At 45.8% G+C, this 12,656-nt stretch overlaps 1 protein-coding gene across 3 annotated transcripts in view; it reads left to right on the top strand.

Moving 5' to 3' along the window:
- Positions 1-12,656, top strand: part of LAMB3 (laminin subunit beta 3) — a 66,410-nt gene that overhangs the window by 14,263 nt on the left and 39,491 nt on the right. For all 3 annotated transcript variants that reach the window (XM_003410281.4, XM_064273248.1, XM_064273247.1), the window contains exon 4: positions 12,510-12,624. In XM_003410281.4, the coding sequence (XP_003410329.2) occupies positions 12,510-12,624 (115 nt within the window). The remainder of the gene's footprint in view (positions 1-12,509; positions 12,625-12,656) is intronic.

Below are 12,656 nucleotides of genomic sequence, written 5' to 3' on the forward strand. Positions count from 1 at the left end.
CACTTAATTTTTTGTGCCAAGTAGCTGATCTGTATATATCGTCTTTTCCTCTTATTCGTTCTTGTTGGTTTTGTTTCTGCTGTGTCTCTATTTTTTTCATGTATTTTATTTTGGTGAGTAGGATTGTTATTCTCCTTTGTGGTTACCTTAATATTTACTCCTATTTTTCTAAATTTAAACCTAACTTTTATTTCTTTATATCGCCTTGTCTTCCACTCCATAAAAAGGATCTATGACTACATGTCTTAGTCCCTCTTTATTGTTTTATTGTTGTCTTCTTTTACATGAGGACGTCGCTGTTTCCCTATTGGAGCATTTTTTTTATCTTGATTTATTTTTATGAATTCCCTATCTGGGTTAACTTCTGAGTGCTCTGTCCACTGTTCTAGTCTTCGGTTGGTATCTGATATTACTGCTTTTTGTAACCAGAGAATTTCCTTTAGTATTTCTTGTAGTTTTGGTTTGGTTTTTATGAATTCCCTAAAGATCTGTTTGTCAGGAAATGTCCTAGTTTCGCCTTCATATTTGAGAGATAAAGATGGTTTTGCTGAATATATGATTCTTGACTAGCAATTTTTTTCCTTTAATTCTTTCTATAAATCGTCCCATTGCCTTCTTGCTTGCTTGGTTTCTGCTGAGTAGTCCAAGCTTATTCTTACTAACTCTCCTTTGTAGGTGACGTTTCCTTTATCCCTACCTACTCTTAAAATTCTCTCTTTATGTTTGGCTTTGACAAGTTTGATTATACTATATCTTGGTGACTTTCTTTTAAGACCTACCTTATGTAGAGTTCGATGAGCATCTTGGATAGGTATCTTCTCATCTTTCATGATATCAGGGAAGTTTCCTATCAAGAAATCTTCAATAATTCTCTCTGTATTCTGTTATCCCTCCCTGTTTCTGGTACTCCAATCACTTGTAGGTTATTTCTCTTGATAGAGTCTGACATGTTTCTTAGGATTTCTTCATTTTAAATTCACTTATCTGATTTTTCTTCAACTATATTGGTGCCATGTGCTTTATCTCCAATCTCACAAATTCTACCTTCCACTTGCTCAATTCTGCATCTCTGACTTTCTACTGAGTTGTCCAATTTTGTAATTTTATTGTTAATCTTCTGAATTTCTGATTGCTGTCACTCTATGGATTCTTGCAGCTTATTAAATTTTTCATTATGTTCTTGAATAACCTTTTTAATTTCTTTAACTGCTTTATCTGTGTGTTCCTTGTCTTGCGTATTTCCTGATCTGCTTCTTAATGTCTTGAAGATTTCTGTATATCAATCATTTGTATTCTGGATCTGGTAATTCCTGGAAGGCATCTTCATCCAGAAGCTCCCTTGATTCTTTGTTTTGAGAGTTTGTTAAAGCCATCTTGGTCTGCTTCTTTATGTGGTTTGATATTGACTGTTGTCTCTGAGCCATCTATAAGTTATTGTATTAGTTTATATTTGCTTACTGTATCCTAGCTTCTTGCTTTGTTTTGTTTTGATATGCCCAAATAGGTTGTTTGAGTGAGCTAGCTTGATCATTTTTGCCTTTGAAGCTCTAACATCCTGTCAGCAGATGGCTAGTGCTGTTATCAGGTATATGAGCCTAGGAGTCCATTCACTTTTCTTGTATGGATTCAGCTCAGGTGTCCAGGTAGTTGGTCATCAAGTGTGTGGTTCAGGCTCTGTCATACAGTCTTAGATGGGCAGGGGTGATTGGTGTAGGTACCTGTATCTGGTTGGAGCAGGGAGTCATGCTTTGAACAAGGCAGGGGACTGACAACAGTCCCCTGAGTGTCTGTGAGGGAAGAGCATCCCTGTTCCCTAGAGCGCACAGGTGAGTGGGTTCTGCAGACGGACTATGGGCACTCAACGCTTTTGGTTGTAAGGACTGTGAGGTACCAGTTTTCCACGGACCCCTGTCACGAGTCTGTGTGACTTGAGTGGAGTTACCAGTCCTTAGGCCCCTGATGTGAGTAAGTGAGGCCCCTGTGTAATAGGCAAAGCGGTGTCAAACTTCAAACACCCACCTCTTCACTGTACAGCCGAAATAGCTGCAGTCTGCCAACAAGGGCCTATTCTCCTGAAACAGGCCCACACAGGTCCATGCAGGAGGGAAAGTTATTCAGCCTCCACAGACTGTTATGCCTGAACAGGATCTGCTTCTTTCTGGAGCTCCCCAGGTTAGAGGATCTGGCAGGTTATGTTTTCCCCAGTTGTGAATTTATTCCTTCTCCAATGCTGGATGAATGGCTCAGGACATGCAACAGGACCTATCTCAGGCCCAGGGAAATCGTCAGCCACTGAAGCCAGCTTGGGGGCTGGGGACCATAAAATGTATACCAGTACTTAGCTTTTGCCAAGAGTGCCAATCTTCTCTGGTTCCAGAGGTGTGAGTAGCCTGTGTGGCTGGCTGTTTCTCCCTGAGGAAACTGCGGCCAAACACTACCACCTGCCTGCCACAGTCATTCCCAGGAATGGTACCCAAGGGTTCCCGACAATTCAGGTTTGGCAACTCCTCTCTGCTTCAGAACTGTCTCTCCCTCCCCCTGCCACTCAGTCCATTTTCTAACTTTACCTTTGATATTTAGGGCTCCTAGCTTGTCATAAATACAATTATTTCACTTGTTGTTTTGGGTCTTTGTTGTAAGAGGGTTCACCAGAAGCATATGTCTAGTTCGCCATCCTGGCCCCGCCTCGAATCCCAACTATTTTTATTTGCTGACCTTGAACCCTGCAACTTAGCTAAATCCCTCTATTAGCTCTAGAAGTTTTCTTGTGGGCTCTTTGGCATTGTCTATATATGGGGTCATGTCATCTGCAAATAGAGATAATTTTACTTCTTTTCCAACCTGGATACCTTTTATTTCTTTTACTTGTCTTACTACTCTGGCTACGACTTTTAATACAATATTGAATAGAAGTGGTGGGAATGGGCACCCTTGTCTTGTTCCTGATTTTAAAGGAAAAGCTCTCAGTCTTTCCCCATTGACTGTAAGGTTGGGTGTTGGCTTTTCATATATGCCCTGAATCATATTGAGGAAATTCCCTTCTATTCCAATACTCTTTAGGGTTTCCATTAAGAAAGGGCATTGGATTTTATTAAATGCTTTTTTTTGCTTCCATAGGAAAAAAAAAAAAAATTTTTTTATAGAGGTGGTTCTTTTCCTTTGTTTTATTGATGTGGTGTATTATGTTGATTGATTTTCTAATGTTGAGCCATCCCTGCATTCCTGGAATAAATCCCACTTGGTCATGGTATATGACTCTTTCAATATGCTGTTGAATTCTGTTTGCTAGTATTTTGTTGAGGATTTTTGCATCTATATTCATAAGAGATATTGGCGTGTAGTTTTATTTTCTTGTGTTGTTGGCTGTTTAAAATCACAGATGCTACCAGGTAGTGGTTTTGAAGATGCTGAGCAGAGATGGCTGTGTTTCTGCATCTCACCCATGTAGGTGGGAAGGGCCACTTGGTAGGGTTGGGTAAGATGGCCAGCATCAGGAGAGTACTCCCTGTCTGCCCAGTTACTCCACAAGCATCTGGCAATCTGGCAGTATGACGTTTTCTAAGCAATAGAGTGATTTTAGCTGCTTCCTTCCTGCTCTTCAAAAATTTTGGACCACTGAGCCCATGCCTGAAAATTTTGGGGAAACCTCTGCTGATTTCCCTGCTCAGGCTGACCTGCCTTCTTGGAGGAGAAGCAAGGAGAGGTCAGATCTGGATGCTGGGCTGTACCTTGGGACTAGCCCTGTCTGCACACTCTCTCCCTGTAGGCCTGGGGCTTTTGGTTGCACTCTAACATGCCCTCTGACTCTCTTAGCTGCCTCAGGGAGTCAAGTGGCTTCCCTGCTCTTAAGCAGTCCCCTGAGAGCAAAACAGAGTGCTTGCAAAAGAGAAGTTTAGACTTTTGTAACCCAGGGGATGGATAAATATCGGCTATTTCCTGCTGTGAAAGCCGAGAACAATTGCTGCTTTTTTCTCCTCTATACAGGGGAAATAAATTCATGGAGCCTCTTGGAAAGAGCAGAGGATGGGGCATCTTGAGGGTGGGATAGAGCCCCTGGTCTGTAGCCCCACATCTGCTACTAACTTTTTGGGTAGTCTTGGGCAAGGTATGAGCCCTCTCTGTCTGAGTTTCCCCTTTTGTCAGTGAGGGTTAGATGAGATGGCCTTTAGGGTCTCTCTCTGCTCCAGCATTCTTTAGGAGTAAGTGGGCTGATGAGAAGTACTTCTCTCCTCCTGCCTTCTGCCTCTCCATCTTGTTTCATTTCTTTCCCTTTTGCTTACATTTGTAACCTTCTCATAAGACATTGTTGTTAGCTGCTGTTGAGTCAATTCTGATTCATGGTGACCCTATGTGTTACAGAGTAGAACTGCTCCATGGGATTTTCTTGGCTATAATCTCAAGCCAAGAATCTCAAGCTATCAGGTCTATCTTCCACTGTACCACTGGGCAGAGATAGGCTCTAAACCTTCTGTGGGTTCAAACCACCAACCTTTAGGTTAGTAGTCAAGTGTAAACCATTTGTGCCACCAGGGACCTTCAAAAGCCATTGGTGGCCAGCAATCAAGACATAAACTAAAAGCACAAGACACTCACTTCTTGTCCTCTATAGGGATTGACCTGAATGCTCTCTGGGCTCAGTGGTGGCTGTGTGATAAAAATCAGAAATGGAGATTTTGACTTCAGTTAAAATTTCAGTTTTTAAATTTAATTTTTCTAATATTAAATGATATTAATAGCAACTATCATTTATTAAGCACATATTAGGTATACCAGGTATCATACGAAGGGTTTTATATAAATCATCTCCATTAATTTTCACAATACTAATGAAATGCCTACTATTATCTCCGTGAGCCTGACTTTGGAGGGTTTGGGTGTTGGGACTCCAGACTCCTGAAAGAACCATATAGGTGCTCGGTTTTCTGATTAGCCACAGACAGGGGTGGTACTAGACAGCCACAGCTGGGTGCTATGTCACAGAGCCGAGTTACCAGTGGCCCCTCTTCACCCTTTTCCTCCTCCCCCTCTCAACTAGTCTCTACCACCACATACACACATCCCTTAAGCCAAGGCCTCCAGTTCATGCTTCTCTTCTCCATGCAGGAAGGGCATGGCGAGCCCTGAGCCCAGTACAAAATCACCCAGCACCTGCTGCCTGTCTGCTGATAGCAAGGGTGTGGTGCGATGGGATTTATGACTCCTGGACATTTTTGTGTGACTCCTTCTACCTACTTCCTCAGCCACCCCAGTTCTCTAATGGGGGGCTCAGCTGGTGGGAGTGGCAGGAGCAGGGAGGACTCCTTCCAGTTCCAAAACTGTCTCTCCTTGCTCCCACTTCTGAGTGTGGCCCCACCTTTGTCATAGGCAACCTCAGCCTGTTTTCACGTTGCTGCCTTTGCCTGAGGCTGTCTCAGTGGCTCAGTCCTGCTGGCCTGGAGGGCTTGCATCTGTGGGTTTTGGGTCCGTGTTGCAACCTTTGTAATGGACAGGACTTGGCCAGCTTTGCCTTGTGGCACTTTCTCTCCCCCTTCCCTTTGCCCTTCTGGGCCTGCCTGCCTTGGCTGCCCATTAACTGTCTGAGGTTGGTCCCAGGCTATTCTTTACCAAAAGAGCCCTGTCCCCTTGTTCTCTTTCTTCCAGCTCCTAGCAAACTTCTGGGTGAGCTCACAGCAGCCTCTTTGCCTAGAGCTCAAGGCATGGATGAAAATACCTGTGACACCTTCCTTCCTTTGTTCTCTCTCCATGCTTCCCTGAGCTTCAGTCACTCACCTGAAAGATGGGCGTAATAATAGCACCCATCGAGATGAGTTATGATGAGGACTGATGAAAGGCTGTGTGGAGTGACCCCAGCATGGTGCCTAAAACCCACTGCTGTCAAGTCAATTCTGACTCATGGCAACTCCATGTGTGTCAGAGTGCAGCTACGTTCCATAGGGTGTTCACTGGCTGTGATCCCATGGAAGTAGATCAGCAGAACTTTCTTCCACAGCTCAAACTGCTAACTTTTCAGTTAGTAGCCGAGAAAAAAACTGAGCCACCCAAGGACCTTGCCTGGTGCCTGACAGACGCTGAATGTTGCATTCCCTCCATGTCCCCTCGCTTCCTAGAAGCTGGGTCTCCACGCAGAGGCTTTCCCTATCTGAGAATTGTGCTTTCGATCATTTCTTCACTGGTCAGGACGCACACTTGCATTCCTCATTGAAAGTAACCTGCCCTTGGGCTGGCCTGCCGTCTGCCTCTCAAGGTGACTGCTGCTCATCTCATTTGCAATGTTGATGTTGTTAGTTGCCTTCGAGTTGGTTCTGACTTCTGGTGGCCCCATGTGTGTAGAGGACAACTGCTCCATAGGGTTTTCAAGGCTGTGACTTTTGGAAGCAGATCACCAGGCCTGTCTTCCAAGGAGCCTCTGGGTGGGTTTCAACCACCAACCTTTCGGCTAGTAGCCGAGTGCTTACCTGTTTGTGCCACCCAGGGACTCCATTGATTTGCAGTAGGCTGTTGGAGAATCATGAGGCAGTTGTGGTTAGCAACGCTGCCTTGGCCTGGGGGTGGAGCCTCTCTAGTTCTGGTCCTTATTCTGACACTTGTGATGGCTGTGTGACTTGGCGAAGGTCACAGCTCCTCTCTGGACTGCCATTTCCCCATTTATGAAATGAAAGAGCTGGGCTAGTCAACCTTTAGTGCTTGTTCTGGCACTGATGCCTGCTTCTCAGGGCCAACTGGGCCATGTGTGTGACCTGACTGAGGGTCTAGCACAGTCTCTCAGGGGTTGAGTCGTATCCCTCAGTCATCTCCGGCTAGGGCACGCTCTTCAGAGGCCAGTGGGTTTTGTCTGGAAGCCTTCCGGTCCTGATTTCTGCACCCCAAAATGTCTCCTCCAGTGTTGTGTCTGCTCCCCTAAATGCTTTATTTATCCCCAGTCCCCTCCCTTTCTGGGGAAAACCTAATTACCCTTTTGCCTTAATAGCAACTTTACACAGTGCATTCCTCAGGTTAATTAACTGTGTAAACCAAACAGCTGTCATTTTTATCTCTTGGAAACTAGCTGAGAAGCAGTAGTCAGTTGGAGGTCCCTCCTCCCCAGTACACACACACACACAAACACACACACACACACGTGTGCTCACACACATGTGTACATACCTCAACAACTACAGCCTTTCTTTGTTTAGCAATTGTCTGTTTTCTTGGCCTTTAGAAAGGCTTGTGTGTGGACAGGGGATGCGTTCATATGTGTACTGTGATCCTCGTCCTCCACCCACAGAAGACTTAGAGCCTGTCTCTGATCAAGATGTCTGCTTTCCGGTTTGCCATGAACTCTGAACAAATCTAAAACTTCCAAAGCTCTTACTGTTGAGGATTCACTCTTTTGAGTAAAGCATTGTTGAATTTCTTGTTTAAAATGCAAGCACCCCTGGTAAGGGCACTATATCAATCTTTTATCAACTATCCCTACCTCAGCTGGATTCCCTGAGTAATGCAAATGGTTAATGCACTGGGCTGCTAAACCAACGGTTGGCTATTCAAGTCCACTCAGAGGCACTTGGAAGAAAAGCCTGGAGATCTGCTTCTGAAAGATCAGCCATTGAAAACCTTATGGAGAACAGTTCTACTCTGACACACGTGGGGTCTCTATGAGTCAGAATCAACTTGAGGGCAACTGGTTTAGTTCCTTTAGCCAGGGTTTGTTTATCAGAAAAGTAGCTGTGACTTTTGCAAAGTGTTCTAAGAAGGTTAGACCCACAATTAGCAACTTTTGAGGGGACAGAAAATAAATGGAGAGGGACACTGGGGGGCAAGGATGCTATCAGAGGAAAGCAAAAAGTCATCTGATTGTAAATGTTAATCACTTTTACAAAGCACCTTCACAGCAACACCTAGATTACTGTTTGATTAAACAACTGGGCACTAGATCCCAGCCAAGCTGACACAAAACCAACCATCACAGCCCCCTCTCTGTCTCCCCTCATTGCTGGAAAGTGTTTCTCCAAGACGGCATCTAGCCAATGCCTTGCTTTTCTCTTGCTTCCTTTGCATACTTGCTGGGAGTGCCTTTAACTTTTAGACTGATAAGCTGGCATAAGGGAGAATTCTAATAGCTTGTTAGAGCAAGAAGGGGCTTAATTATCTCATCCAACCCCTGCACTTTATCAATAAGGAAGTTGAAAGTGAGGGAAATGTCTTTTCTCGCATTCGACTGGATTCCTTTTGGTCTTGGCTTCCTTTCTTTTGGCCCTGGCTGGTGGCCATGACCCTCGCTGTAGCTCCTTAGATGGTAACTTTGCCCCCTGGCTTGCTCATGGGAGACAGCTGGGCTATGTATAACCAGAGCTTGTTTTTCTGTTTTTTTCCCTGGAATTAGCACTGTATTCTGCAAAGACTCAGGGAATTCGATTTGCATTTGTCTTCCTTTTCCACCCCTCTGCACTGCAGTCCCGAGTCCAGTGCAGACTCCTGCTGGCTTCGCTTTCTCCTTTGTTCTCCCCTAGCTCTCTGGGAGGGTTTGTCTTCTGGCCAGACTCCTGAGCTTCTAGAAAGTTCCAAGATAAGGGAGAAGGCCCAGACTTTTCAGCTGGAGAGCAAGCAGGAGTCAAACTGGCTGGAGGCCCGCCAGGCTGAATTGGTAATAATGCCGCGTCTCTGAGGTAGCGCAGCCAGCAGATCGCTGGCCAAATGACCCCAGAGAGGGAGGCAGCCCCTGCTGACAGCTTCCATTTCAGGAAGAGATGTAGGCACGTAACACACGTGAAGCAGAGAGACTCACGCTGAGAGTCAGAGCGCATACTCTTTCTTACACACACCGCACACACTCTCATATAAGCGCACAGGAAGAAAATAGAAAGGGAAACTGAGGCCCAGAGGGAAAAAAGCAGTAAGCAGCCTGTCTTTCTGTGGGTCTCTGTCCTGCTAGCTAGCTAACAAGCAGAGCTACTTAAATACTTGTTCAAATCATCTGGGTTAGCCTGTCGCTAAGGACTGCAATAAAATCCTCCTTAGCTGTGTTACTATGATAAGCAGCACATAGCTATTAAGCTCCTAAGGCCATCCGACCCCTCCATCCATGCCTGGAAGGAAGGTGGAGAAGGCACGGGGCACCTCCAGACCATTCCTGGGAAACAGAGGAGGCCGGGTAATGAGCCCATGCTGAACTCCCTGGACATTTCTGTTCTGTTTTATAATAATGTTTATTTTCCTGAGTATAAAAGTTACTATATGTTCAAGATATAAAATTTGGAATATACGTATGTGTGTACACACACACACACACACACACACATACATATATATGGAAAAAAGTCGCTGTAGTTCCCTTACCCTGAGATACTAGGTTGAACACTATGTAGTTGCCATTTTTATGGTTGAAATGGTTGAATATCAGTAATTTCATAGGTTCAGCCTAATATATTGGTATACTTGCTTCCAAACATTTTTTTATTCCTTTAAAAGTATATATTTGAAATCACAATACATATAGAATTTTATGCCCAGCTTTTTTTTTCCATAAACATTATTGTGTAAGCATTTCCCCATGCAACTAAAAACATTCTCTAAGCAATGTTTTTAATAATTATGCAATACCCCATCATTTGGGAGCATCAAGGGCATTTCCGCAGCCTCAGGTTGAACCATTCTAGCTCTGTGTCCCATGGCCCAGGAAAAGAAAGAGCGTTGTTTCTGGCACTCGCTTGGCTGGAGATCAGGCTGGGATCAGCTCCCAGCAGAGCTGGGGAGAGGTCTGGTGACAGGCAGCCGGAAGGCAGCTGGCCCTTGTCTCTTTTCAGGACATGTGCTAAGTGCAGACAGAGGTCAGGGAGTGAAAAAAATTGCTCCTGAGAGGCTGGCCAGGGTGGGGAGAAGGATGTACTCACTGCCAGGGCCTGAAACAGGGCTCTAGAGGGGAGTCCAACTCCGGCAACAGCCTTCTCTGGCTCAGAAAAGTCTACTTTAAGTGCTCAGGTGTTCCAGCAGCTGTGTCATCTCATCTCTGTGGTACCTAGACTGGGTTAGTCCGAGAAGCCAACTGTCTTCCCAAAGTGCTCTCTCTGCCTTGGGCTCTCCATTTTCAGCTCAAGGGTCAGGCCGAGCCCTTCCTGGGGCCCACCAGGAGAGACAGAGACTTCCTCCCTTTACCATGCTTCCCACAATATCTGTGTACTTGAGTCAGCTGGTTTCCTAGGGGAAATGAGAGGTTGAGAGGGAGGGAGGGGGAAATGGAATGGGACCCTCTCTGGCTCTGACACTGGCTATTCAACCATAGGAAAGCCATGTAGTCTCTTTGAGCCTCAGCTTTCTCATCTGTGAAATGGGAAGAGGGTTGTTGTGAGATTTAAATAAGTTATTCTATTGAAAGTCCCTAATGCAGTACCTGGCACACGGTGGGCCCTTAGCCACTTAGTACTGACATTTTATTACCTCATCCTCTCCTAAGCCTCCTTGTAGACACCCTCAGTGTAGGAAGGGAATGGCCTACAATAATGTTGGTGGAAACAGCACTTGTTGATCATTCACTATTAATTCATTCAGTATTAACTGACGGCCTACTCTGTGCTAGGCATTATTGTTTTAAGCTCTAGGAATAAACAGGGATCAAAAACAATTTTCTGCTCTCATGGAGTATTGCGTGGGGGAGGCAGGCCATAAACAGTAAAGAAATAGTAACTATGTAGCATGTCAAGTGGAGATACGTGCTGTGAGAAAAAATATAGCAGGGGGAGGGGATGGACAGTGACAGTGGAGGGGAAGGGGACAGTGGAGGCTATTTTAATAGGGCACATGTGCCAGCCACTATTTAAGCATTAAACACCCAAGGAATTGGTGTTTAATAAAGCATTGATGGACATGACAAGGATACCTCCAAGCACCAGGAAAGGTGACAGTTCTCTTAGTTTGCAGATTGGAGGTGAGAGATGGAAAGTAGGGTGGGATGCAGAGGCCGACGGAGCCAGCTAAGGAGATGGCCTGGGGGTGTGGGCAGGGAGTTTCCGTATCTCCAGGTACTGGCAATGCATATTCACTCAGTCTCTTTGGGATGGGTCTGCCAGGAATCCATACAATTCAATAGACACCACCTGTTCTATGGCTTCGGCCCAGTTAGCTTATTCCCTTCCCTGGAGCTGGGAAGCCTCAGCGAAGGCGTCAGAGCTGTCTCTGATTCTGGGGAGTGGAGGTTAGGGGAAAGCTGGGCCTGTGTCATGTGATAGGTATAGCTACGCCTACCCAGAAGGACCAGCAGGCCAGGGAAGTTCTTGTCCAGGCTTTGGGTGAATCTGGAGCCCTCTAGACAGTGTTCTTTAAGCTGGGCACAGGGTTTGTGACTATGGTTACTTAGACAAAACATAGACGTCATGTGTTTCACACAGGGGAGCTGGGAGAATATCATATGTGCCTCTGTGTTGGGTGTGTGCACAGGTACAAACTCAAAGAACCTCTCTGGCCATGTTCTTTTTCTTGGTGATTCCTGCCCTGCCATGGAGCCCATGGGGTTTAGTTCCATCTCTTGGCTCACTCCAGCAACGGGCTCAGGCCAGTGAAAGGTGCTTATTAGGGACCTCCTTAGTGAGGCTCATTCCCCTTGGCTGTCGACGTGGGCCTAGATCTTCATGGGGAAGGGCCTCTGCCCTCAACCCTGTGGCTGCAGATTCCCTTGGCCCTGTGCCTTTCTGGCCTGGGGCTACTCACCTACAGAGCTCTCTTTGGCTGGGGATTCCAGGCTACTCTCCCAAAATCTGGTGGTTTTGGGCTCCTCTGGGAAGGGAGGGGCCAAGCCTGTGAAGGATGCTCACGTCCCAGATGTCAATGCTGGAAGGCCTTAGAGATCACCGAAATGTCACTAGAATGTGAGCTACGCAAGGGCAGTCCTCTGTTGTGTTTGCTATTGTATCTTCAGAGCCCAGAGCAACATCTGACACATTGTACATGCTCCTGAATATTTGTTGAGTGAATGAATGACCATATTCCAACCCCCAGTCAATCACAGAGGAGAAAACGGAGCCCGGGAGGTGGGGGAGGGGGAGAGGATCACATCCAGGATGGCAACCACAAATTTCGTTTCTCCCTCTTGCCAGTTTGGTGTCCCCTCCCACTGATCCTAGTATTCCTGAGGCTGCCAGGATTAAATGAGATAGCATATAAAACTTTCTAGCTCATGCCTAAAAATAGGTGCTAAAAAGTGTTTCTCTTCCTTTCTTCTTTTTGCCCTTAGCACTACACTTCTCTCCCTCCTCAAGGCAGTGTCATGTACCAAAAATATTTTTCCACCACTTCATATCTCTCCCCCAGTCACACCACCTGTTTACTTAGCTAGGTATTAGCAGAAACACACAGGGATTAAATTAGACGATGACCAACAGACCTGTTCTACGAGGTTAGTCCTCTGTGTTTATTAATGAAATCAATGGATTGCCAAGGTTAACATTTACACTGAGGGAATGCCCTGGGCTCTCAGGATACAAGGGAAGAATTCCATCAGGCCTGTGCCTCTGAGTCTCTCTTGCCTCTTTCTCCCACAGTGGCAGATGAAATGCTGCAAGTGTGACTCCAGGCTGCCTCATAATTACAACAGTCACCGAGTGGAGAATGTGGTTTCTTCCTCGGGCCCCATGCGCTGGTGGCAGTCACAGAACGGTGAGGGCCTGCCACCTACAGGGGCCCAAACT

Source organism: Loxodonta africana, chromosome 20 (genome assembly GCF_030014295.1).
Source record: "Loxodonta africana isolate mLoxAfr1 chromosome 20, mLoxAfr1.hap2, whole genome shotgun sequence".
NCBI classification, from domain to species: Eukaryota; Metazoa; Chordata; class Mammalia; order Proboscidea; family Elephantidae; genus Loxodonta; species Loxodonta africana.